Below are 25,184 nucleotides of genomic sequence, written 5' to 3' on the forward strand. Positions count from 1 at the left end.
GCAGTTGCCCAACCAACTGAGCCACCCAGGCGCCCTGGGGCCTTTTCTGTGGGACATGGGGGGCCACTGCAGTGATCTGGGCAGAGGGGTAACAGGATCTGACATTTCAGCCCGCATGGGTTGCTTCGCTGGGGGTATACTGCAGGGGCACAAAAGGGGGTGCAGGGACCACAGTCAGGAGGCCGGGCTGTACTCTCGGCAAGGGACAGTGACACTTCCAACGGGGATATGCTTCTGCTGGAAGAGCTACAGAATTTCCCGGTGATTCCATGTGGAATGAGGGGCAAGGGGGCATCAGGGATCGGCCCAACGTGTCTGGCCTCAGCAGCTGAAAGGGTAGAGTTCCCACTGCACCAGGCTGCAGGTTAAGGAAACAGGAGTGGCTGTTTCTTCCTCTAAACCCCACCTACCATCAAGGTCAAGTCTTTCCTTCTGGCTACAGAGCAGGGGCCAGGCCGGGTCTCCTTTCTCTGCACTGCTACCGCCACTGGTCAGGGGGCCCCTGTGGCGCCCTGCCACCCTTCCTAGAGAATGTGATTACTTGGGGCTGTGGGGGAGGGCAGCCCCCTCCTCTTCACCCCACCAAACCTGCCTCTCCTTCCCCTGAAGCGAAGCCCTTCCGCACACAGACCCTGGGGAACCCAAAGGCATTTGACATCTCAGGAGAAGATCACCGCCCCCAGGACAGCCCTGGGCTGGCCTCCTGGCTGTGATGGAGTGGGAGGGAGAGAAGATCCTGACCAGTCTGACCTCCCCAGCCCACCAAGACAGTAGGGCAGATGACATCGGAGGAATATCCTTTTCACCTCCTGACCATGAGGGCTGGTGGGAAGTGAGGATGGGAGGAGGCGAGGGAGAAGAGGTGACCCGGGCAGTAGGGGCCGGCAGAAGAAAACCACCAGAATGGCAGCAGTCTACCCGGCTGAGACACCTGTTCTCATCTGCCTACCGGAGCCTGCTTGCACACAACCATTTCTGGAGCGCCCTCTATGGATCAGCTGTGAGTTGTCCCATTTTGCAGAAGAGGAAACTGAGACTCCAATTACGCATGTCACAAGGGGTTAAACATCTTACTCAAGGTCTCCCAGCCGGAGCCAAGGTCCAAACCTAAGGCTTTCTAATTCTAAAGCCTCTGTTCTTTCCAGAGGGCCACTCAGGCAGCGCGGGCCCTGAGCTCAGATGGGTGCATATGACATTCGGGCAGCCTGTGGGTCGCCCCTGCCCCTGGAATTCTAGCTGCTCAAAGGGAAACTGAGGTCTCCTAAGAAGCAACAGGCCATTCTCATCTCCTAGGGTCCCACACAAGAGGAACTGAGCTCATCTTGCTGCAGGAGAAGGTGGATGTCTCTGTTGCTTCGAAATGGCAGTCTGACCGTCTTCATGGGCTTTCAGTCACAAAAGGGGCCTGTCAGAATGGGGATTCATTCTGTGCATTCACCTTGGCTTCCAAACAATGCTCCATGACCACTGTCTGCACACCCCAGGGCAAGATAACATATTGTGATTCATAATTTCTGGTGGCATTCCTCATTAAAAAAAAAAAAAATTGATCATCGATCCTTAGTTGGCAACCATTCTCAATGAAGCAGCATGATTAGTTAGCAGAACTAACAGAAAAGCTTACCTGCTCAGGGCTCCTCAAAAGTTCCCATACCAGAAAGCCGTAAAATCTAGCACCAAGGATTAAATCCTAAATCAGTGGAAAGAACTAGCTGTAACACTGTCCTAAAAAATCATGGACTAATAAAGCTAAAAGGGTCTTAGAGAACATTCATTCTACCTTGAGTTTGTAGATGTGGAAAATGAGGCCCCAATGCCTTCTGTGACTTGCCCACCTGGAAATGACAGCTGGTGGTGTAGAGAGGGGCTCGGAACGCCAGGGTGCTGGCTCCCATTGGGGGACTTTTCTCTCCCTCTCCACATTCCCACTCCACAGTTCTGCATTTCCGACTTCCTAACAGCCCCTCCTGGGGAAAGATGTCAGGTAGAGGAAAGAATCCAGGCTTTAAAGGGAAACAGACCTAGGTTCAAATCCCACCACTGCCACTTAAAAGCTGTGTGGCCTCAGGCAATTTACTCTGCCTGGATGCACCTCACCTTCTCTATCTACAAAATGGGAACAGATGTCCTTACCTAGGGGGCTGTTGTGCAGATGGGTGAGCTGATGCATGTGTCACAGTTAGCTCAGCGCCGGGCACACAGTGTTCAACAAAGCTCTCTTTCTCTCCCCATCTCCCCACCAGAGTCACTACTTTCAAGATGTCAGAGTGGCACAGTGCCCACCCAATACATCAGTCATTCGTCGGCAGAAAAAAACTAATGCTAGTGAAGAACTGACCATATGCCAGGTATTGTATGTGGCAGATCTCATTTAATCCCTATAATGATCCTATGTGGTATGTACCGCTATCCCCAATTTACAGATGCAGAGACTGAGGCTCTGTGGGTCAAATAGTCTGCCCAGAGTTACACAATGAGAAAGTGATAAAGGCAGGATTTCAACTCAGTTTGATTTAACTCTAGAGCCAGCAGGCCATCCTTCCCCAGGTCACCGATGGGACCACTGTTCTCCCTCCTTAACTACCATCTCCTCTCCTGCAGTCACCCCCCAGCCTATCCTGCTAGAGACCTGTCTGCTAGAGACCTATCTGGCCATGTCAATCATGGTCAAGGTTGCCCTGTCTCTATCTTGAGTTGTAAGTGACAGTCCTGCCAGTGAGATTTTGTTTGCGCAAATATTTGGCCACTCTTCCTAAGCAAGCCCTTGGCTGGGTTCCAAGCCACAGAAGTCAAGGAGTCCAGGAACCTCAGGACGCACAGGCCATTGTTGTAAGGGTCATGTCAATATTTCCCCCATCTTCCTGCTGCCTTCAAAAAACAATCTAGTCTTAACCACTCATTCAGAGCCAGCCAGGGGTCCTCGGGGGTCATCTGATCCCAGCTCTCATTTTACAGGTGAGGAAACTGAGGTCAGAGAGGAAAACTAAGATCGGTTCACCCAGCAAGTGTTCAGGCAGAATAATGTTAGAGCTACAGCATCTTAGACATCACCCAGCCTGATTGTCTTTACTTTAGAAATGGGGAAACTGAAGACTTCTGCAATAGTGAGGATAAAGGAAAGTTTGCTTTTCATTGTAGCAGAAAAACAAATAAAAGCTAAGAGCAAATCAGAAGCTCAGCCAGGCTTCATGGCCCAGGTAGAGATGTCCCTACTCAGCAAAGCCCAGGGGAAGCCCTGGACTAGAACCCCGCTCCTCACCCCCAGTCTGCTTCTCCCCCAACCTTAGGTGATTTGAGGTGTAACCCCTGCCTCTTGTAATGCTGACGATCCTGCTGGAGCCCACAACTCAAGTCCCTGTGGCTCCAGATTACAGGGCAGGCAGCAGAAAGAGCTGTTATCCAAAGGCACCTATGAGCATGGCCATGTGCCCAGGGAGAGGACAGACTCAGCTCTGTGCTGATGGGTGCCAGGTTTGGGCACCTGGTGGGGGGTATGAGACGCTGGCTGGGACACCTAGACCAAATCAACACCACAACCCCGGGTCTGAGTCCACCACCGTCACACTCACTCCTTGGCCTGAAAGACATCTTGGGTTTCATCTTGAGCCATGCAAATGACTCTTAGGATGATTAAATAATATTGGTTATCATCAAGTAACCAGTTAACTATTTAATGGGGCTTTTTTCTAAAGCAGCAGGAAGATGAGGGAAAACAGTGTGACCCTTACAAGAACGTCCAGCATGCCCTGAGCTTTCCCAGACTCCTTGCCTTCTGTGCCTTGGAACTGAGCCTGGGGTGGGAATTCCAATCTCTCCAAAGGGCCCGCCAAGCGACTGCTCAGCAAGAGTGGCCAAGTCTTTGCTCAGCCAAAATCCCACTGGCAGGACTGTCACCATGTAGAGCTTTGCACACGTGAAGTGGAAGAGTGTTGGGCTGGGGGGGCTGCAAAAAGGGCGTGAAAAGTCCAGAACATGGTGGCGGGAGTAATGAGAAGGAATCCAATTCACAATTTTGGTCTTTTTCCAATTCACAATTTTGGTCTTTGTCCAGCTTCTTGGCAGAAGCAATAACTGACTGGGCAGCCAGGCCAAGAAGCAAAAAGCCAGTAGCTCTAATTCTGGGGCCTAGGGAGAGTGACAGAATCATAGGACGCGGGGCCCATCTGCTGAATGAAGCGGTGGCCCCCGACAGGACAGAAAGGAATCTAATCAGGACCCACACCTTCTCTTGGGAGCTCTGTGTGCATTTGTCTCATTTGGTCCTTAAAACAGCCTTGAAAGATGATGGACTCTGAAAAACAAACTGAGGGTTCTAGAGGGGAGGGGGTGGGGGGATGGGTTAGCCTGGTGATGGGTATTAAAGAGGGCACATTCTGCATGGAGCACTGGGTATTATGCACAAACAATGAATCATGGAACACTACATCAAAAACTAATGATGTAATGTATGGTGATTAACATAACAATAAAAATTTAAAGAGAAAAAAAGGAAGAAAAAAACAACAGCCCTGAAAGAAAGGTGTTATTATCCCATTTTACAAATGGGAGTGAAGTCACTTGCCCAAGGTCCCAGAGCTACTCAGGGTCAGAGTCAGAATTACCCCATGTATCCTGACTCTCTTTCCAAGGCTCTTTTGTGGCATGACACAACCATCCCTGGGAGTCCCATTTTGCAGAAGAGGAAACTGAGTCCCAGAGATTTTTTTTTTTTTAGATAAATAAAAGTTCTTACTTTTCCTGAAGTCTTGATTCCTTTTGCCAGGGACGCATACACAATCACCCAAGCCAGGAAGAGGCAGAAGGCTAGTGGCCACCTGATCTCCCCAGGATATTCAATTCCAGCAGAAATCTTCAGCACAAAGTACCTAAGAATTGGAAAGAGAGAGCAGCAGGGGGAATGAGGAGGGGGGGAGGTGACAGCCTGCAGCCTTTCATCTCCCAGCAGAGCCAGGAGCCTTGAATAGACCCCAGCCCTCCTCACCCCCCCCCCAGTTAGGGACCTTATGAGATCAGGGTGAGGGATGCTCTGATCTGAGTTTGAGCCCACAGTTATCTGCAAAAAGGCCAGCTGGATTTACCCAATTCCTAATTACGTGCTGGGAAGCCTCTCGTAGCCCTGGGCAGCCTCCAAACAAGGCTAAGTTAGCTCCATTGGCATCTGGAGGTGCCCCAGGACAAGCATGACAAGTCCAACAGCACTGGGGGTCCTGGCCCAGCCTGCCAACAGGCACTCCCGAGGCCGACGTCTTTCTATAAGGACATACCACTAATAGGGACTCTGAACTGTCAAGGATGATTTTTGTGTTTTTTCTGTAATGTTCTAGTCTTTTAAGAGGCTGTATCCCAATTGTATTTGTATACTTTTTTATTTTTTTATTTTTTTTTAAAGATTTTATTTATTTATTCATGAGAGACAGAGAGACAGAGAGAGAGAGAGAGAAGCAGAGGGAGAAGCAGGCTCCCCGCTGAGCAGGGAGCCCGATGCGGGACTTGATCCCAGGACCCTGGGATCATGACCTGAGCCGAAGGCAGATGCTTAACCATCTGAGCCACCCAGGCGCCCTATATACTTTTTTAAATGTAAAAAACAGAGTCACTGTGCTCAGTGACTAAAACTGCTGTTCTCTGTACTTCAGTTCCAGTTGCATTGGGCACGTGTCCTGGCCGACGCTGGCTGAAACAGGAAAGCAGGGCTGCCTGGCCCTTATTCAAGGAACGTAGTCCAAAACCAAGAACATGCAAGCAGAAGGGGGCTGCTGGTCATCTGTGTACCCGCTTGAGAAGCCGTGGCCTGCCTGGCAGCCCCCACAGCCCGGAAGGTAGTTTGTAGCCTGGTAGCACGGCAAGCAAGCAGCCGCATTCCTGGGGACAGGAGGTAGGCGTGGGGACACGGAGTCGTGACTCAGACAATCCCTTTAGCTCCTCAACGATCAGCTTTCTCATCCTGAATGCAGGCGCCATGCCTGTAGCTTGGCATTTTTCTGTGACCTGAACAAAGGGCCAGCCAGAATCCAGACTCTACGGGACTGCAGAAACGTCAGCCCAGGACATTCTGACCTACAGAGGGACGTGAAGGTGGCACCACTCCTGGCCTCACTGGCAATGGCACCCTCCAGCCCGCTAGTGAGTGCATACCTGGGAGGCTGCTCAGCAGCGCACCGCTGCGCGTTTTACAACAGCCACGCTCCTTTCTGTCTCAATCCCTGCGGCGGCAACCTGGGCTCAAGAGTTGACTAAAAGTGGGGCGCCTGGGTGTCTCTGCTGGTGAAGCGTCTGTCTTCGGCTCAGGTCATGATCCCAGATCCCCCTGCTCAGCGGGGAGCCTGCTTCTCCCTCTCCCTCTGCCCCTCCCCCTGCTTGTGTTCTTGATCTCTCTCTCTCTCTCTCTCTCAAATAAATAAAATCTTTAAAAACTAAACTAAACTAAACTAAAATGGAAGATCTAGCAGCACTGGCCCACCTTCCCAGAAGACAGTGACCATTTGGAGCTAAGCCATAGCAACCTCTCCCATGTGGAGGACAGCCTCTCTAGTTTGCCACACTCCCCACCATTCCCTATCGTCTTGTTCATATTTCAAAACCTCCCTGCCAAGCCCCTAGCGCATCTGAGTTTATAACCCCAACATAAAGCTTAACTGGAGAACATTCCTTATTTACCCTTCAATGAACTCTGTCCACATTCATCTACCTTAAGAAATCATTCCATACACTTTATTAAATCTTCCTATGATGGCTGAGGATTTCCTTGTACTCCCGAACCTCAATCCTCAAAGACTGGAAAAAATGGATGTAGAAAGTATAAAAGTAAGGCAAACCTGTTAAAAAAAACATTAGTTCTTCTTCAAACTAAATCATTGACTATGACTTGTTTTCTTACTTTTTACCTCTCTTCCATTCTCAAGTTCAGAGGGAAGAAAAAGAAACACCACCACCTAGTTTATTGAAGGTCTGCTTTGAGCACATTGGCTGAAGGTTTTGCAGTGTTCTGTCACTGACATCAGCAATGAGAGCAGTGCCAGTTCTAGGCCCAAAAGCACACAGTCACCTCCACTCTCCAGAACCACGAGGACCAATAATCTGCTCTCAGAAGCCCAACCAGGGAAGAAACCTTCCTTCCGGGTCACTCAAGTAGGTAGGGAGAGTGTAGAGGGAGGCAACCCATCTCCTGGGCCACACACACCCCTAGACAACAACTTGAAAATTCATTCATTCACTGGGTTTCCCTTAGAAAGTTAAAAAAAAAAAATCTTACTTGAAATACTCTTCACTCCCACTGACAAATGTCTTATTGGCCTGGCTGGTGAAGTTAACCATTGTCAAGTTGGAATAGGCAGTCATGCAGAAAGTTGAGTTCTTGATCTGTATTTTGGGATGGTCACTGATGACACAGGAATCTGTTTAAGAGAGGATGGATCAGAAACATGGTAAGATCTGTACAGAAAACACATGCACGTCTCTCTCTAGCAACTGAAAAACAAGGGACGAAAGTATTTGCCAAATACTGAAGAGTGACTTTGGGAAAGCGTTAACTGAGCAAAGCTAGGTGCAGATGAACCCCAGGATTATGTTTTTTTCATGCCGGAGACCCTGGTACCCACAGCAGTACCTTGTGCTGATACCAAAGGCTCTCATTTTGGGGGCACTCCCTATGTGGCTGGAGGGATGCCAAGCATTTTGCGTGTGTTATCTCATTAATGTTCACAACAGCCTAGCAGTAGGTGCTATTACCTCCATTTTTAAAATGGGGGTGGAGCACCTGGGTGGCTCAGTCAGTTCAGTGTCTAACTCTTGATTTCGGCTCAGGTCATGATCTCAGGGTTGTGGGATCGAGCCCCGCATCGGGCTCCATGCTCAGCATGGAGTCTGCTTGAGATTTTCTCTCTCCCTCTCCCTTTACCCCTCCCCCCGCTCTCTCTCTCTCTAAAGTAAAAATAAGTAAATCTAAAAATAAAAGTCTTTAAAAAAGTGAGGGAAAATTTTCTTTTTTTTTTTAAGATTTTATTTATTTGACAGAGAGAGACACAGTGAGAGGGGGAACACAGGCAGGGGGAGTGGGAGAGGGAGAAGCAGGCTTCCCGTGGAGCAGGGAGCCCAATGCGGGGCTCAATCCCAGGACCCTGGGATCATGACCTGAGCCGAAGGCAGATGCCACTGAGCCACCCAGGTGCCCCGAGGGAAAAGTTTCAATGAGGCTAAGTAACTCTACTCAGATCACACAGCCAATAAGGAAGAGAATCAGGATTCAAACCCAGGTTCTTATGACTCCACAGAAAACAAATGGCTTGCAGAAATGGATCTGCAATTGAAATTTGAAAACTGAAATCTGCAATCTGAAATTTAACCAGACATAAGCAAACCTTCTGAAGGACTACTCCCACAGAAAGCTTACTAGGGAGTTCACCTTGAAGCCGACATACAGTAAATGCTTTTAAGATACATACTGCATCTGCTTTCCACACACTCACATGGGGTAGCGGAGGCAGTGACCATGCCATGTGCTTGTGAACCTCCAACAAGACCTAACACAGTGCTTTTCAAGTGGGGACGAATCTGTTCCCCAGAGGACACTTGGCAATGTCTGGAGACATTTTTAGTTGTCATATCTGCGGAACAGGGAGCTACTGGCCTCTAGTGGGTAGAGGCCACTGATGCTGCTAAATATCTTGCAGTGCACAGGACATCCCCCACCACAGAGAATTATCCGGTCAAAATGTCCAGAGTGTCGAGGTTGAAAAGGCCTGACCTAGGCTGGGATGGGGAAAGGGGACTAACCATGTGGCTCTTAGTATGTCAGGCATTGTACTGGACACTTTAACAATGCTTATCCCATGAAATCCTCATCAAATCTGGGAGGTATATATTACTATGTTCATTTTTTTTTTTTTTTGAGAGAGAGAGAGCAGGCAGAGGAGCAGAAGAGGGAGAGAGAGGATCTTCAGCAGGCTCTATACCCAGTGCAAAGCCTAATGTGGGGCTCGCTCTCACAACCCTGAGATCATGACCTGAGCCAAAACTGAGAGTCAGATGCTCAACTGACTGAGCCACCCAGGCGCCCCTATTATCTTCATTTTAAATAGGAAGAAACTGAAGTCCTTCTGACCGTATTACAATGCCTCTCTGACAGCTTTATAAATATGCATCACTTGACAGATAGTTTAAGTAGAGTCCACCAAGATACTATTTTATCCCAAAAGATATTATTTTACAAAGAAGTGAAAAACAACAGTAACAATGGCTAACACTTACATGAAGCATACCAGATACTATTGTAAGTGCTTTATATGCACCAACCAATTTAGGCCTCGCATCACCCCATGAGGTTGGTATTGCCACTGTCTATGCTGCAGATAAAGAAACTGAGGCACAGAGAAGAGAATGCTCGTTAAGGTCATACAGCAAAACCAGGAGGCAAACAAGCATTCTCTTTCTGGGAGCCATGCTCTCAGCCACTCTACTACGAAGCAGATGGCAGCGATCATAGACTCAAACACCTTCAGAAGCCAGGCTGGTGACATAAATGATGAAGGCATAAAATAGAGGGTAATAAGGGGAGGTGGGGACTCTGGCAAACCAGAGACTGTTTCAGCCAACCAGTGCCATGCCTTTTCCAGGTGTTCTGGGAAAAGACAGAAAATTTGGGTATTTACATGTAACCTCTCCATTTTAAAATATTGGAAATAAGATCAAATTATTAAATATCATGGACCAAACTACAACACAATAAAAGAGCACATGGCCACCCCGGTCTGGTGCATGAACTCCCAGTGCATGCCCTCTGTGGAACAGCAAAGTGGGTAAGACTGTGGGTTCTGAGGCTCCTCTGCCCTGAGAGTTTGGATGAGTTCCTTTTTCTGTCCACGTCTCCACTGTCTGGCAATAGTTGTGTCTAGCTCACAAGATTGTTGCAAAACCCAAAGTAAGTGACATCGAGGATGAAAAAAATTCTCACAATGCCTAGAGCACTGCTGGACTCTCTGTCAGTTTTAGCCAATAACTCAGTCATCATTGTTATACCTTTTTATGGGGTGGGCATCTCTAGTCCTTAGCATTCTCTCCCACAGTGCTCCTGAGCAGCCATAAATCACTACTGCCTCCCACCCATTCCCCCAGAATATCTCATTATATCGGATAAAATGTTAAAAACAACAATTATAAGAATCTCATCTCATCTCTGATGAGTTCTTTAAACCAGGGTTTTCAACGGTGTTCCTACTGACTTCGGGGGCCAGACAAATCTCTGCGGTGGGAGCTGCCCTGTGCATTGCAGGGCATTTGGCAGCATCCCTGACCTCTGCCCACTAGATGGCAGGAGCATCCACCCGTCACCACGACCCCCCCCATCCCAGTTGTGACAACCCCAAATACCTATAAACATTATCAAATGTCTCCTGAGAAATCTCCCGGGGTTGACAGCCACTGCTTTTAATGTCCTCAAAATACCTTCTTGTTCCATATTGTCTTCTTTAGTCTAATTCAAATGACAGAGGGATTCCGGCCTAATAACTATCAAATATTTACAGAGGGATCATTATGGCTTCCCCCAGCAGCAATCCGAATGAAGACAGTAAAGGACCATCTCTATCCCCTTCTCTGTAAGTAAGCACAGTAGTTATTTCCCGAACTTCTGCCAAAAAGTACGTCCATCCCCTAAGACGGAAGACATCGCTAACATGCCGGCAAAGGCCACATCGCTTGCTTCCAGAACTGCCACAGTGAATCGCGCGAGGCAGCTTCCCTAGAGAGCGGCTCTGGATGTCTCTGGATCCCCGCTCGCCGCCGCAGGGCAAGGTCACACCATTGCTGCGTTACTGCGGCGGGCTCCCCGCAGCCTCAAGCCTCCTGCAGTATCCCTTCCCACCACTGGGCGGCAGGAGCGTGCTTCCCAGCGCCCGCGCCTTCGGCTGGGCCGGCGGAGGAATGATGGGCAGCGTCAGCAGCGCTCCGCGGCCCAGCAACGCCGAACAAAGAACAGCGATCGTGATCGCGCTAAATTGGAAGTTGTTGGAATGGGATTCTCTTTACTTGGGCAATTATTAATAAATGAAAGCACATGAAAGACCAGGGAGAAAAGGGATCATTTAATTGAAGTTCTAATGAAAATGAAGCCATTCCAGAAATAGAAATGTTTATGGTGTTCCCATTTTAAAGGACCCAGCCAGTTCCTACATTTCACAGAACAGTCGCTGGTCTCCCTCGTCAAGGCCTGGGTTAGCCGTTCTCCATTACAGAGACCTGAAGGGTTGACAGTCTCTCTTACGACCTACAACTTAGAAATATGCTGCAAGCCCGGCCTCTACCCAGGGACAGAGCCAGGGCTGGGTGGTGGGAGCAATAGGACCCCAGCCATGCCGAGCCAGCATGGGACAGACACCTCCCCGCTATGACTGCAGGTCATAACTGTGAGCCATCCAGTCCCTCCCTCCTGAGACCAGTGGCCCGCTATCTCATGGTAGGGCAGTTACTGGGAGAGGCTGAGCCTGGAGATTATTAGTGGAACACTGCACTAGGGGAAGGGATTTTTTTTCCCTTTCCTAAACAAGCCTCTCTCAGAATGGCCATTTGGGAAAGAGTCTGGAGTATCCACTGTTTGAACTCCTGACGTCCATCAGGGGCCAGGAAGCTGCCAGTGTCTCTGCAAGCCAGACCATCACCACCTTTTTGAAGTCAGCCCAGGACCCCGAAGGACCAGCATTTCCACAAGGGCTAGCCTGGCCCCGGTAATGGAACACAGCCACGTGCAGACAGCACAGAGAAGAGACGGAGGGGCTGCCCAAAGAAGGAGTGGGGATTGACACCTTGCTTTAAAAAAAAAAAAAGGGAAAAATGTAAAGCACTTGCTAAGGATGAGGTAAAAATCTGTCCAGCCTGTCCCTGCGCCCTCAGGGAATAACCAGAGTGAAAAACATCCATTGTTTCTCTCTGCTCAGAGCTTGCATAGTTTTTGTGGTTTGTACCAGTCGACTAGGAGCTGAGCTGTGTAATGCCCTTACTCTGCCTTTAAGTTGTCCTGGGTTATTGCGAGCCAGACTGGAAACTCCACAAAACCAGGGGCACCCCCTCCCATGTACCTAGCTTAGGCAACATGCTCAGCTTGCTTCAAAAAGAATACATACACACACGTGTGTGTGTACCTATACATATAATACTCTGACTATAAAATAAATATGTATCTACCAGAGAAAATGTAGAAAAGAAAATATGGTCCCAAACGGGTAACACGTTTTGTGTATTTGGGTGAGGATTTCCCCATGTTTTATGAAATATTCATGTTTAATGACTATAGAATACTTCATCCTATGGAGGTACTATAAGTTCATTTGAACCATGGGATTATTTGGTAAGTGTTTCTAGTGTTTTCCAAGACTGTGGATGTGGCTGCCATGAACAATCATGTATAATCTTTATCTGTACCTCCAATTTTCCCTCTTAAGATGGATCCCCAGAAATGGAACTTTGAAGTCAAACTACAGTTGGCACAGGCTTTCTTTTTACCCCACAGAATCCCAGCTACGAACAGGGGACACATGGACTCATGTTACTCTGCCCCGACTGGTGGAGCAGAACCTGCTGGACCATGGACTCTTCAGGAACCCTGGATAAGTAAAGAATCAGGGGTCCTGACACCTAGATCTTGGTGCTGGTTCTACCTTTCGATTTACAGCCTGTCACTTCACTCTCTGAGCCTTCGAGTTCACTTTCTCACCTGCAAAGTAGTGATCATGTCTCCAGCCCCTTGGAACTCACAGGGCTCTTATTAGGAACAGCAGAGACATCATTTATGAAGCCGCTTTGTAGACTGGGGAGCATTTAGCATGGTGCTTTATATTTACAGAGGGATCATTGACCTTTGGAGGCAGGCAAACTTGGGTTCAAATCCCAGGTCTACCAGAGAGCTACCTCTATGACCTTGAGCTCCAGTTTTTTCATCTATAAAATGGAAATAATAATAGAAGCCATGTGTTGGCTTGTTGTGCTTGTTGTACATTGGTAATATGAGTAAAAGGGTTACCATGGTGCCTGGTGTGTAGGAAGTGATGCTAGCTATTATCATTAAGTGCTAAGGTGCTATAGAAATATTAGTGGATATTGTTAGCTGACGAGAATGTTGTTTCTGAACTACTCTCCCTCCTGGAGGACAGCTGCAGGACACTGATCACGATGTCCCACATGGTTCCTGATGGAAGTCTCGAGGGAAAATTCCCATGGAGCCTGAATCAAGCCAGCAGCCCTCCCCCTCCCAGGCACAATCTGGGAAGGACAAGCAAGGCTCCCGGACAACCTTGAGGTATTTCTGCACTCTAGATCCTACGTCCTGGAAAATGTTCTAGCAAACCATTCTGGCAGCTAATTGTTAGTTGTGATTCTGTGAATGGCTACTGAGTGGCATTCTCTCAAAGAGCAGCTTTGCAGAGGTAATCACTGGGCGGGAAGAAATTTCAGGGCAAGAATGGGGGGCACGTTCCAAAAATGGCTAAGGGCATCCTAATGAAGGGGTGTGGGGCAAACTCCAACCTAGCGGTTCTTTGCTTCCTGGAGAACTTTAAGACTCCATCCCCAAACTGTCTGATTTAATTGGTCTGAAGCGGACCCTAAGTGATGTTTTGATTCGTCAGTTGCCCAGGTGATTCTGATGCATAACAGCTTGGGCTGAGAAACGCTGTCCTAACCCAAGAATCCATCAACATGGAGACTGTACAGATGAGAACACTGAGGCCCAGAGAGTCGAAGGGACACTTACTCTTGGTCATACCATCAGTGAGCTACACATCTGGGAACCTCCACAAATCCCCCCCCCCCATTCCTGAGCACTTCCAGGTGCACAAGGTTTGAATTTAATGGGCACATGTCTTTAGTTTTAGCTCTTCCTCAGTCTTATTCAAAACCTCTGTAGGTGGAGGTTGGCCATGGCATGCATGTACATACACATGTGTGTAAATATGCTCCAGTGTGCATTACTGCCTTTAGGTATGTGCATCTCTCTGGAGGTGTGGGAGGGAAGAATTCATCTTTCTCTCTTGACACATTCAGAGGATTGAATAATGCCCTAGCTCTGCAATGTGCTGGCTATGAGGGCAGAGGTGCCTATTTGGAGGCCAACACTAAGAGCCAATCATGTAGAGATCGCGGGATTCTGACCTCAGCACAGATTGAGCTTAAGGGGAATAACAGATCTGCTGGGAAAACAAGAAACTACTTGCTTACCGACACCCATTGAAATGACCAGAGACCAAAGGTGACTGAGGCACCTCGATTTCTGGAGGGCTCCCATATCCTTTGTTTCTTGTTACCTTACAGCAACAAGAATATTATTATTTCTACTTGAGAAATGATGAAAATGCATATCCAGAGAGAAAAGTTACCTGACTCAGACCCACGTACTGTTAGGGGCAGAGATGTCATTAGACCAGAGGGTCTTGCCCCCAAGCCTGCCCTGTTCCTCCTCACTTTCACCCACTTGCCTTCGACCCAGCAAGCTCCCCGCAAGCCCTCAAGTCTCCGGGGATTTCAGGTCTGAACTGGACCTTCAGGAACTCTCCCTGACTACCTGGGCAGACAGACGTCCCCATTTCTAGGTACTGCATTATGCACATTTCTATCAGAGATTTTCCAGTCAAGCATCTGTTCTCATAAATACCTCATGCACTGAGCAGGATTTTGTTAAGTGTGAACCCAGGATCCCATGCATTACTCTCCTAGGTTCTAAGACCCCATTGCTTTCAACTTGTACCCTGCAAAGGAATGAAATGAATCACCTGGAGACCTTCCTAAAATGCAAATTTCCCAACCCCACCCAAATCTAATATATCAGACGATCTGGTGGGCCTGTTAATCTGCATTTTTAACAAACACTCCAGTTGGTCCTGAGCAAACAAAGTTTGATTACTCCTCCTCTGAGCCATGAGCTCTTCAAATGTTAGAATTAGGGGCATCTGGGTGGCTCGGTTGGTTAAGCATCTGCCTTCAGCTCAGGTCAGGATCCCAGGGTCCTGGGATCAGTCCCCCATGGGGGGGGGGGGGTCCCTGCTCAGCGGGTGGTCTGCTTCTCCCTCTCTCTCTATCCCTCCCCCCTGCTTGTGCTCTCTCTCTCAAGTAAATAAATAAAATATTTTTTTTAAAAAAAGAAATGTTAAAATTAAGTATATGTGGTTGTTTGTTTTAATCTCTGTGCCCACCACTTAAGGTAGGTATATCCAAACTTACCTAATAAAAGTTTGGTTTTATCTTTGCATTCTGGTGTGTTCCAAGGGTTGTTGCAGGAGCCCCAGGGCAGGACAGACACAAAGGAGGCAAACAGGTAGAAAAGTGTGTAGCAAATAATCACATTGTAGTATATGGCTATTAGGACGGAGATGATCAGCATCGCGATGCCACAGCCTGCGGAAGCAAAATTTCCAGGGATTTATTCCACCCCAAATCCTCAGGAATTCTTACAGTTGGGCACAGGTTGGGGAGCTAGGTCTTGGCTCTCTTACAGATGGATACACAAACAGTGGAGTGGACTCTGTCTATCAGGGACATTGAGGCATTCTGCTGGGAACAGAACAATGCCAGAGGCAATCTTGGGCCATTCTTCAGAGGGTCCCAGAGGTGAAATTGATCAAATAAAGGAAAACGTGAATTCTACAGTTCACAAAAGCAGATCGCTCTCCTGGAGGCCGCGTGGTGCCAGAGAGAGCAGGATAGGGCTGAGGAGGCTGGAAGGCAGGGTGCACTCATGGACTCACCTTGCAGGGCCGGGATGGCCTTCCACACAGACACTGGCCCCTGGCTGGCAAACTGGCCCAGAGACACTTCTAGGAAGAAGATGGGTAACCCGGCCAGAGCCAGCATCATCAGGTAGGGGATGAGGAAAGCACCTTGGAAAGAGAGAGTGGGAAGTGAGAGCCCTGGGAGACCAAGGCTGGCTTGGACCACATTCGCCCTCTGGGGTGGGAGCAGGCTCTCCCTCATTTTCCAGGAAACCTTTGATATTCCAGCTCAACCACAGGCACCCGGGGACATTTAACAGCCCTCCTCTACAAAATGTGAGAGTACCCACAAACACACTCCTCTTTCCAATTCCCCACGGGACGGGTCACTAGCGGTTGTGTGCTGGTTGGGTTTTATTCTTTTCTTTTTCTTACTATAGCATTTCAATGTCCCCAAATTAAGCTCTTCCAGCATGCAACAAATCCACACCTTTGACTCACTACTGGAGTCCGGTTTGGTGAAATCTTCTGGGCATCTCTATCCTCCAAGGACCTAACATCTACTAAGGTAGATACCAAGAGCCCTTCTGTGCAATAACCCGAGTTACCAGCACACCTCCTGACAATGGGTCCTGGGTCTGCCCTGCCAGACAAGTGGCTAGAATATTCCTCTCCCCACCACCGGAGCCACCACGTACTTCTCAACTTCCTTCCCCACATAAAAGTCCCTTCCATCCTTCAATGTCAACTCAAATGCTTCCTCCTCCAGGAAGCCTCCCCTCTCTGTCCTCCCCTAGTCACTTCCCCAGGCACTGAGCACTTGACAATATTTACTTGGTGTCTTATCTAGACTGGGAGCTCCCTGAGGTTGTCACCTTTTCATCTCTTTATTCCCTGGAACACCACCCACCCCCAACCAGGACGGTAATAGTGGGGAGGCTGCCACAGACTGCTAGAGGTTCTCTGGGGTTTCTTCCCTTCAACGATTCTTTTAGATTATTTGGGAAGGCCATGGGAAACAGCCATGATCTTTGAAAAGATGGGACCAGGAAGACTGTTGCAGGGGTCAGAGCCAATTTGAGCATCAGGGATGCCAGAGCCCAGAACCCTGTGCTCCACAGAAGGAAAGCTGACTTTTCTCTGGTCCACTCTTTTCAACTTCCTGTCTGGCCCAGGACCCGCCTGGGCCTCTCCAGGCAGGGAAGGCCCCGCAGTGGCCTCGAACTGATGGGGAGTAAAACCAGGGATCCTGCTCTGGCCTCTCCTGACAGGGGTTTTTGAGAAAGATGTGGATTATGCAATCCTTCCTTTCCGCTCCTGAGAAGGAGGAGGCGGGGCTCTCCACCCAGCGATGAGGGCTGCAGGGGCCAGAGACGCAGTGCGGAAAAGTCTGCCTCCCCCTCCCTGGCTCCACAAGGAGCTCCTAGAACCGCTGGGCCAGACGCAGAAACACACTTTGCAGATCCCTGGGGGAGGGGGGAGCAAAACGTGGGTAGTCTCACCGGCTGAGCTCCCCTGGCTGAAACTCCCTGCCTAGCCCCATCTTGTGTACCCAGCCACCCCCTGTCACTGGAAGCATTTTAGCATCTCCGGCCCACTTCTTGCACCCTGGGCTGGAACTCCTGCAGAAAACCAAGTGGAAACCCAGCTGGGGTGCCTACATTTGTGTGGCCAGCACACGTTCTTCTGTTTCCAGGGCATCTCTGATTGCAAAGGATCTGCAGTCCTCATAAGTACTTGTCAATGTGTCCTAATTTGGAATTGGAGGGGAGAAGGCATATTTTTCTGTTTTAAGCATCCCGTGGTGCAGCACGTGTCTACTGTCTGCAGCCCGCCCAAGAGAAAACAAAAAACAAAAACCCTAACCTGATGGGGTGAGGGTCTCTTTGGTCCTAGGAGGGAGTCCTGGTTGTAAATTCCTATTCCTAGAGGGGAACTTGTCAGTTTGGGCAATGTGTGGGGGCCAGCAAGCCACTGGGTAAGACGCTTCAGGGTGGCGAAGGCAAGCGAAGAGGACCTTGAACGTGCTGGGTCCCTCCTCCTTGGTGGGTACACAAGAGGTGCAGGAGATTCTAGAGGACTGGCAGCTGGTGTGTGCCTGACATCCTCACCATTTCAGAAATGGTTTTCCTTCAAAAGCAGCTTCTTCCACCCAGTGAAGACCGATGAAACAAAAACCGTTTTTTGCCAAACAATTAGGCTAAAGTCAAAATCTGTCCCGCTTGTGCCCAAGAGGATGTACGTGTGTGGGAACTTCTGAGAGGTTTTCGAGAATACAACCCTCAGCTTCTCTCCATTCACACCGTGTGGTTCGCCTGCATTCTGCATGACTCAAATACCCATTCCCAAAGTCTCCTAGGTAGGCTCAGATTTCCAGGTTATAATCTTAAACCGTCCTTAATTTAGTGTCTAGGACCACACAGCTACTGCTGTTTAGGTACATAGAGTGTGCTGCTACCAGAATATTAGTCAGCTAAATTAGAGTTTGAAATCCCCTCTGTCAGTGCCCACTTGGCTCAGGATCCAGTCTCCCAAGCTGGTTCGGTGGGGGATCACGGAGTCCTACCTCTCCCCTGAGCTCCATCTCCTGATAAAAGCTTCCTGGACCTAGTGCCAACCAGTTACAGTGGCTCCTGCCCTCTGGCTCAGCACTGATGCCTACGGGGGATGGGGCTGGAGCATGAGGAGGCTGCTCTGAGCCTCCCCTCCCAGCCCAGTCCCGTGGCTCTGGGCGCCTCCCCAACCCACAAGTGCCCGCCCCCGCCGTGCCGCAGGCTGAAAGACCGGAAAAGCCATACCTCCCCCGTTCTGGAAGGCCAGGTAGGGAAACCTCCAGACATTGCCCAGCCCCACTGCGTACCCCACCATGGACAGGATGAAGTCCAGTTTGCTGGACCAGTTCCCTCGGGCCTTATTCTCATCCCCTTGCTCGTCCTCCTGGGGGCGGAAAAGCACATTGTCGGATAACAGCCCCGTCTATCGGCAAGCAGGCCCCATTCCGCCCCTCCCCCCTGCTGAGGGTCTTTCCCAGCAAGCAGGCCCCCATTTTCCAACCGAGGATGCATTGGCAAGCAGGACCCCAATTTGGAAGAGAAGATGCATCTACAAGCAGGGCCCTCACCCCTCAACCCTGCCCTGAGACTCTTTCAGCAAGCACGTTCCCAATTCTGATCTGAAGATTCCTCTTCAACAGACCCCTAAAGCCCTCCTTCCCAAATCCTGCAGTCAGGGCACACCAGCAAGCAGCTTTCCCCAAACCTTGAACCTGTTAGTTGATTGCAAGCAGGTCCCTCCATCCCCAACCCCTGACCAAGAGTTCAGTTGGCAAGCAGCCCCCCATATCATGCCTAGAATCCCCAGCAAGCAGATCTCTAACCAACCCCACCCTCCCCGGAACCCTCAACACACGCCTTCCTCAGCCCTTTCTCCCTCTGGAGTCTGCTAGGCGAGAAATAGAGCTGCAATGCCTGAAGCCAGCCAGAGCCCCTGCCTCACGTTCTCTGCCAAAGCCTACACAGGCAGAACCTGCCTGGTGGGCTCATTTAAGGGAGGCACCTCTCAACACCAGGGAAAGGGAAGCGGGCAGGAGGGATATGTGGGTGTGAAACAAGAGGAAGAACAGAGAAGGTAGATATGGTAAGAGACAGGACATCTAATGCCTTGAGTTCTGGTCTAAACTTTACCACTGGATCATCCCAGGCAAGCTGCTTGCTCTCTCCGAGCCTCTGTGCCCCCATCTGTAAAATGAGGGGCTCAGAATAACTATCCCCTGAGGCACCGTCCAGCTCCAGCCATCTATGGACCCTTGAGGCTCACCTCTTCATGTTCACCCTAACATGCTCTCTTAGGGGCAGTGCCTCGTTCTGGAATGCCTCACTACTAAGCAGGAAAGGATGGGGGTGAAGCCACCTCAATTAAATTCAAAATGTTCAGGACACCTGGACACCACACAAAGGTTCCAGGGACCCAAGTCACTGCCCAGCTTCCGCCTCCTCGGTCATACTTCATTTCCTATTCTAGCAACCTGGTATGCCTCACACTGTTGCACAGGCTGTGGGCGGTAAAGGAGCTATCAGGAGAGGAGGAAGTCTCTGGAAGAGAGGAGGGCCGAGGTAGGTGTCAGAAAGGCAAGAACAGAAAAATGGGCAGAGCTGAAGATAGGCAAATGCTGAGCTTCATCTACTCTGAACATTTACAACATCCCCCTCTCCGCTCCTCTCCCGTGCATACCACCTCCAGCCCCACCCACCCTCCCATTCTTCCTGAGCTGAACGGGTGGGAGCTGCGCTGCTGGTGCCGCAGTGCGGAGGTTAAGCAAGGCATCTGGAACAATCTTCTGCCTCCACCTGGGTCACACTGTTGGGCACATGCTGTCACAGGCAGTTAATATATACCAACAAACGCCCCAGAAGTGGACTCCAAAAACAGGGGCAGAGTGGGAAAGCCTATGTGTATGTTCATTTTCAGTTATTATTCTAGCAGCTGGGCTCCTGTGGTGTGAGCCTGAGGATGAGTGTGTGTGTGTGTGTGTGTGTGTGTGTACAAACACTAGAATGACTTTGAACACAAGGGCTGTATAAACCTGAAATCTCACACCCACAGGTGTTTTGATTCCAGCACCCAGTACTGGATGCATGCCTAGCCCCCAAGCCCAGGGAAGGGGAGGAGACTGCAGAAAGACAAGGGGTAGGGAGGGAAGAGCTGAAGTAGGTGACACAGGACAGAGAAAGGAGGGGGACTGGAGGGAAATGGAAGAGGACAAAAGCCCACATGAGAGAGGGTAATAGTAACCAGTATTAGTTGCCTTATCCCTAACCCAGGATTGGGATTTGCTCTGTGGGGTTTTCATGCCTCTGGTTGAACATAAAGGATCAAATCCAGGGGAAGGTCCAGGTTTGTGGGGTATGGAGCTTATTCAATTGAGATAGGTCCCCTTAAAAAAAAAACAGCAAAATATAGAAAGTTATGATAACAAAATTAGTTACTGGGTTTTGGAAGAGTCCCGAAGCTTAAGCTTCAGAAGTACCTTCATGTGAACCCACCTCTCATCAATGAATTCTCATGTGATAACAGGTAACTCTAAGTGAAAAGGCTGTATATAGTACTTAAACTATTATTCCCCGCGGTGCGGGGGTGGGGGTGTTCCTCGGTATTTATTTATTTTTTAATTTTTATTTTTTTAAGTAGGCTCCGCCCAGCGTGGAGCCCAAGGGGGGTGGGGCTTGAACTCAGGACCCTGACATGAGGACCTGAGCTGAGATAGATCGGAGGCTCAACTGACTGAGCCACCCAGGTGCTCCCTTTTAAATTTTTTTTTAATTAAAAGAAAACATTTTAAAGACTCAGTCATAGGCAAAAGGGGGAGTCCTGTTTTCGTAAACCTATCTGCCTCAACTGCTTAATGAGACTGCACCCCAATGTCCGAGACTACCGAGGCTGGGGAAGGACAGGTAGCGGCAGCTCCTGAGTTCTCAATCTCTCTGGCAGGGTCACTACAGCCCTCGCGCCCTGAACCGGGGACCCCAGCGCAGTGCGAGCTTCCGAAGCCCCAAAGCTGCCTCCCGCATCCATTACCTGGCACTGCCAACCGGTCTCCCCATCAGCACACGTGCACCCGCCGCAGCCCGGCTCGCCTCGCACGCCTAGGGAGCAGGAGGCGGCGCGGGCTGAGCGCGACCTGCTTACCTGGGCGGCAGCGGTGGCCACGCTGCCTGAGAGCACGGACGTGATTCCATCCGTGCCCAGCACCACGGTGCTCTGGCTCATATTCACCCAGCCCACAGCCGGGGTATTGTTCCGCTCCAGGGTGCCCTTGCCCACACTCACGTTAGCATCCCCCTCGGGACCGCGCAGGGCCGGAATCTTACAATGAAGAGCGTTGCCGGGCCCGGCGGCCCCAGAAGGAGCGGCGGCCTGCGCGCTGCGCGCCTCGCTCAAGTCCCTCAGCGCCGAGGCCGCCGGCGCCCGCGGGCTACTGAGTTTGCAAGCCCCCACTCCCGGCCGCTCGGCCTCGCAGGCTCGCGCGTCAGGGGACTGGAAAGTTTGGGCGCCGGTGGAAGCGGACCTGGGCACATGCGGCGTCGGCGCGGCGGCGGCCGCGGGAAACTCCTGCTCCGGGCTCGTCCTGGGCGCGCAAGGGCCGTCGTGGTGGCCCAGGGCCATCGCCGCCCCCAGGCTGTTGGCTAGTTGTGTATTCATTTCTTTGGGAGCACCGCAATCCTGCAAATGCAATGTGAAATTTGTGCACAAAAAAAAAGAAAAAAAAAGTCACGGCTGCTTTAAAAATACTTCTATCTACATATAAAGACTTTCACCACTCAGGTCCAGACACAATATCTAGGGAATAAACTGGAATCTGGATTTTTTTTTCCCTCTCCAAGAAAAACTGTATTTCTCAATTTGCCTGTCTTGTCAATAACCAGATGGCATAATGCGATTAATAGCCCTCTCCTTGATGGTGGGAAAACTAAGAAAACAGACAGTAATGTTTGTTGGGGTTTTTGTTGTTGTTGTTTTGGAGGGGGGAGAAGAGGAGGGTGGAAATAGCCCTACAGCCATGAGCTCCCTACCCTCTTTGGATTTCACATCACGGCTGTAGGGTGCCCACCTCCCCATCACCATTGTAGAAAGATTCTTTAATTTTCCGCCCCATTTCCTTTGTCATTCAATAATGCACATTGCTTTTTTTTTTTTTAATAAGCTATGCAAGCTGTGGCCACAAAGCTGATGCCCTGGCACCTTCGAGTATTTCAAGCTAAATCGGTTGTGCGAATCCCAGCGCACCAAACCCATCCCCGCCCTCCAGGTAGCAAAGGCAGGGGTAAGGATCATGACCAACACAACAAGAACAACAACAACCCCACAACAACCATAATAAACCAGATGTAAAACACAAGATAGTAACCAGGTTTGTTATCTTACACAACCTACACACTTCCAGATTCCCAGATATGTAAAACAACATGCAAAGTTTTTGGATTCTTCTTCTTCCTCCAGTAACTATTCACAAGAGTCTAATGTCCTTCATGCCCCTACACCTGCTTGGGGGCCAAAACTCAGGACGAATTTCCATTTGCTTTTTCTCAATTGAGTTTCAAATGAAGAGAAATACCAGCGGTGGTTTTTCTGTCTGCTTTCTCTCGTGTTATCTTTCAGTGCTCCCTTATTATTAGCACCAATATTTACTATTATACAGTAAGAATGATCACATAACCTTCACCTCAACCACGCGCATCTCGTCTAACCGTCTTTCATAAATGCACAGATCAGAACTCATTAATTTGCACTAGATCTAAATACCTTGGCTCCAGCAAGCATTATTATCTCAATAGCCTCTAGGACTCTGAGCGACTAGCCTCAGTACCGGCACCTGGCTTTCAGCACCGAGGACAGTGCCCGGGATCGCGGTTAGGAGATCCCCTCCAACCTCCACAGCCTCAGAAACCTCTTTCCGACCTCAGGTGATGCTCAGAAGAACAAAATACCTATGTCTTCAAGAATCTCCCTCCCTTCCTCTTCCAAAATGCACAGAACATTTCAAAAAGAAGTATTCCAAACGAATCTACCCTCCCTCCACCCACAGCTTCCTCTCCTCTTAAAAGAACAAAAGCAAACACTCACCATGTCTGACACGGGCAACAGATTGAACGGGTAGAGAGTGAAACCGGCTATTGACAAGACTGGGTTTGACTCCAGCAAGAGAGGCGCTTTCTATATCTCCTTGGGAAAGGCCAGGTTTGCGTCAGTGCAAAGCAAGGTGCCCTTCGTTTGACATTTTCTTGATAATACAAGTTTGATAAATCATACCCCCTTGGATTCGAGTTTTAAAGGGACAACAACCGAGAGTACGCTGGCCAGTTATCCCTCCGGCGGGAGGGGGCTGCGTGTTCGGCGTGACTCATGTGGGTCTGATTACTAAACCGAAGCTGGCGGGAGGGGATGACAGAAGTTTGCCTCCTCCTAATTAAGGGAAACATGGGAGGGACACGTCCCACTGCACCCAAAGCAAGGCGCAGCCGCCAACAGAGCGGATTGGGCTACAAGGTGGGAGAGGGGGAAGGAATTAAATCACTGTCATGTTTCTGTCTTTCTCTTCCTCTAGATCCCATAGCTGCCTCTCGGATCTGCAGGCAGAGGATTCCACAATATTACCCTGAGATCGAGGGTCTGCATGTAGCACCACAGCTCTGGGATGGCCGGTGCTTACGCGTCCTTCATTTATAAGGGTGTACCTGCCTTCGTGTATGCGGACTTCAGATCCTCACAGCCCTACCCTCGCAGACAACCAGTGTTAGAGGGCTGTCAGACAGCCCTCCCAGAAAACTAGGAGTTTTGCTTACAAATTGAGGTCTAGTATTTGCCTTCCTCTTTTATCTCTATTAACACAAAAGAAATTCTGAGTAAAATGACTGTTCTCATTGTGTTTAGGCTCCTCTGAAATAAAGAGGAAATTATTTCCAGCAGTGACCTCCTTCTTAGGTCACTTTCAAAGTCAAAGGACAACCATTCTTTCTTCATAGCCGTCTCAATACAAATCCACCAGGGCCAGGCCTGATGTGAAAGCGCAAGGTCTGGGAGGTCCTCCAAATCGAGATCTCCAACAACCAGGCAGCAGGGCTGGGCAACCCGGAAGCCAGCCACAGGATCGGATGTTCTACCCTACTGCGGCAGAGTGAGGGGTGGCCCCAAAGATGGACTTTGCTGTTAGTACAAAGTAATGGCTATAATCAGAAGGGAAGACACCTTTACAAAGAAGACTAAAAGGGGATTCGTAATAAAACGCTTCTCCTCTCTCCTTTCTGGCTGGCCTTGTTGGGGGAACCCCTGGCCTCGGGGGTTGGGAGCCAAAGAAGGCACTTTGTCCCTTCCCTGCCGTCCGCAGCCCGCCCCACCGCCTCGGGGTCGGCTCCGTCGCACTCTGCTGGGCAGTCCCCACGCGGCAGGAGGACAATGCCGCGGAGGCCGCAGGCGGAGGCTGCGGCGGCAGATTGCGGTGAGGGCCCGGGGCACTGCGGGGATCCCTCCCGCCTCCTTCCGAGCTGCTCTAGAGCGCTCGGGTACCGTGGCTCACTGGCTTGCCCTCCTGGCCCTTCCGAGGGCAACCAGCTGCGACCCGCGGTCTGCAATAGGATGGAACGAGCATAGGTTCCCTGAAAAAGCCTTCCTTGAGAATCGCCTTGCGGGTTTCACGCCCTTTATTGTAGTTCCGCGTTAACATTTATTAAGCTCTCAATATTGAACCATTGTGTAAGGGCTTTCCACGAATTATCTACATTTAGCTTTGGCAACAACCTTTGAGAAGCCCGGGAAACTGAGCTTTAGAAAGTCGCGTTCAAACCCCGGAAAATCTCCCCCACCCCTTCTACAGGGACGTCGCGGGGGCCCAGTCGCGCTCTCTTCCGAGGCCCGCTCCTCGGGGAGCCAGGCGAGGTCCGGGAGAAGAAGTAAGGAAGACCAGGGTGGGAATGTGCTGGACTCTGGCAGTAAGAGGGTCAA

The 25,184-nt window shown here is 49.9% G+C and overlaps 1 protein-coding gene across 1 annotated transcript in view; it reads right to left on the reverse strand.

Annotated features, from left to right (window-relative positions):
- The window catches only part of SLC6A5 (solute carrier family 6 member 5), a 49,526-nt gene extending 27,624 nt beyond the window's left edge, over nt 1-21,902 (reverse strand). The window contains exons 1-6 of the mRNA XM_028117727.2: nt 21,375-21,902; nt 18,488-18,626; nt 15,726-15,857; nt 15,202-15,375; nt 7,253-7,394; nt 4,733-4,865 (exon numbers count right to left, since the gene is read on the reverse strand). Coding sequence (XP_027973528.2) covers nt 4,733-4,865; nt 7,253-7,394; nt 15,202-15,375; nt 15,726-15,857; nt 18,488-18,626; nt 21,375-21,887 — 1,233 coding nt within the window. The 5' untranslated portion in view covers nt 21,888-21,902. The remainder of the gene's footprint in view (nt 1-4,732; nt 4,866-7,252; nt 7,395-15,201; nt 15,376-15,725; nt 15,858-18,487; nt 18,627-21,374) is intronic.
- Between the last annotated feature and the right edge of the window lie 3,282 nt (nt 21,903-25,184).

The sequence above is a fragment of the Eumetopias jubatus genome, unplaced genomic scaffold (assembly GCF_037043125.1).
Source record: "Eumetopias jubatus isolate StellerSeaLion01/CBP00866 unplaced genomic scaffold, mEumJub1_p1.0 scaffold_13, whole genome shotgun sequence".
Classification (NCBI taxonomy): Eukaryota; Metazoa; Chordata; class Mammalia; order Carnivora; family Otariidae; genus Eumetopias; species Eumetopias jubatus.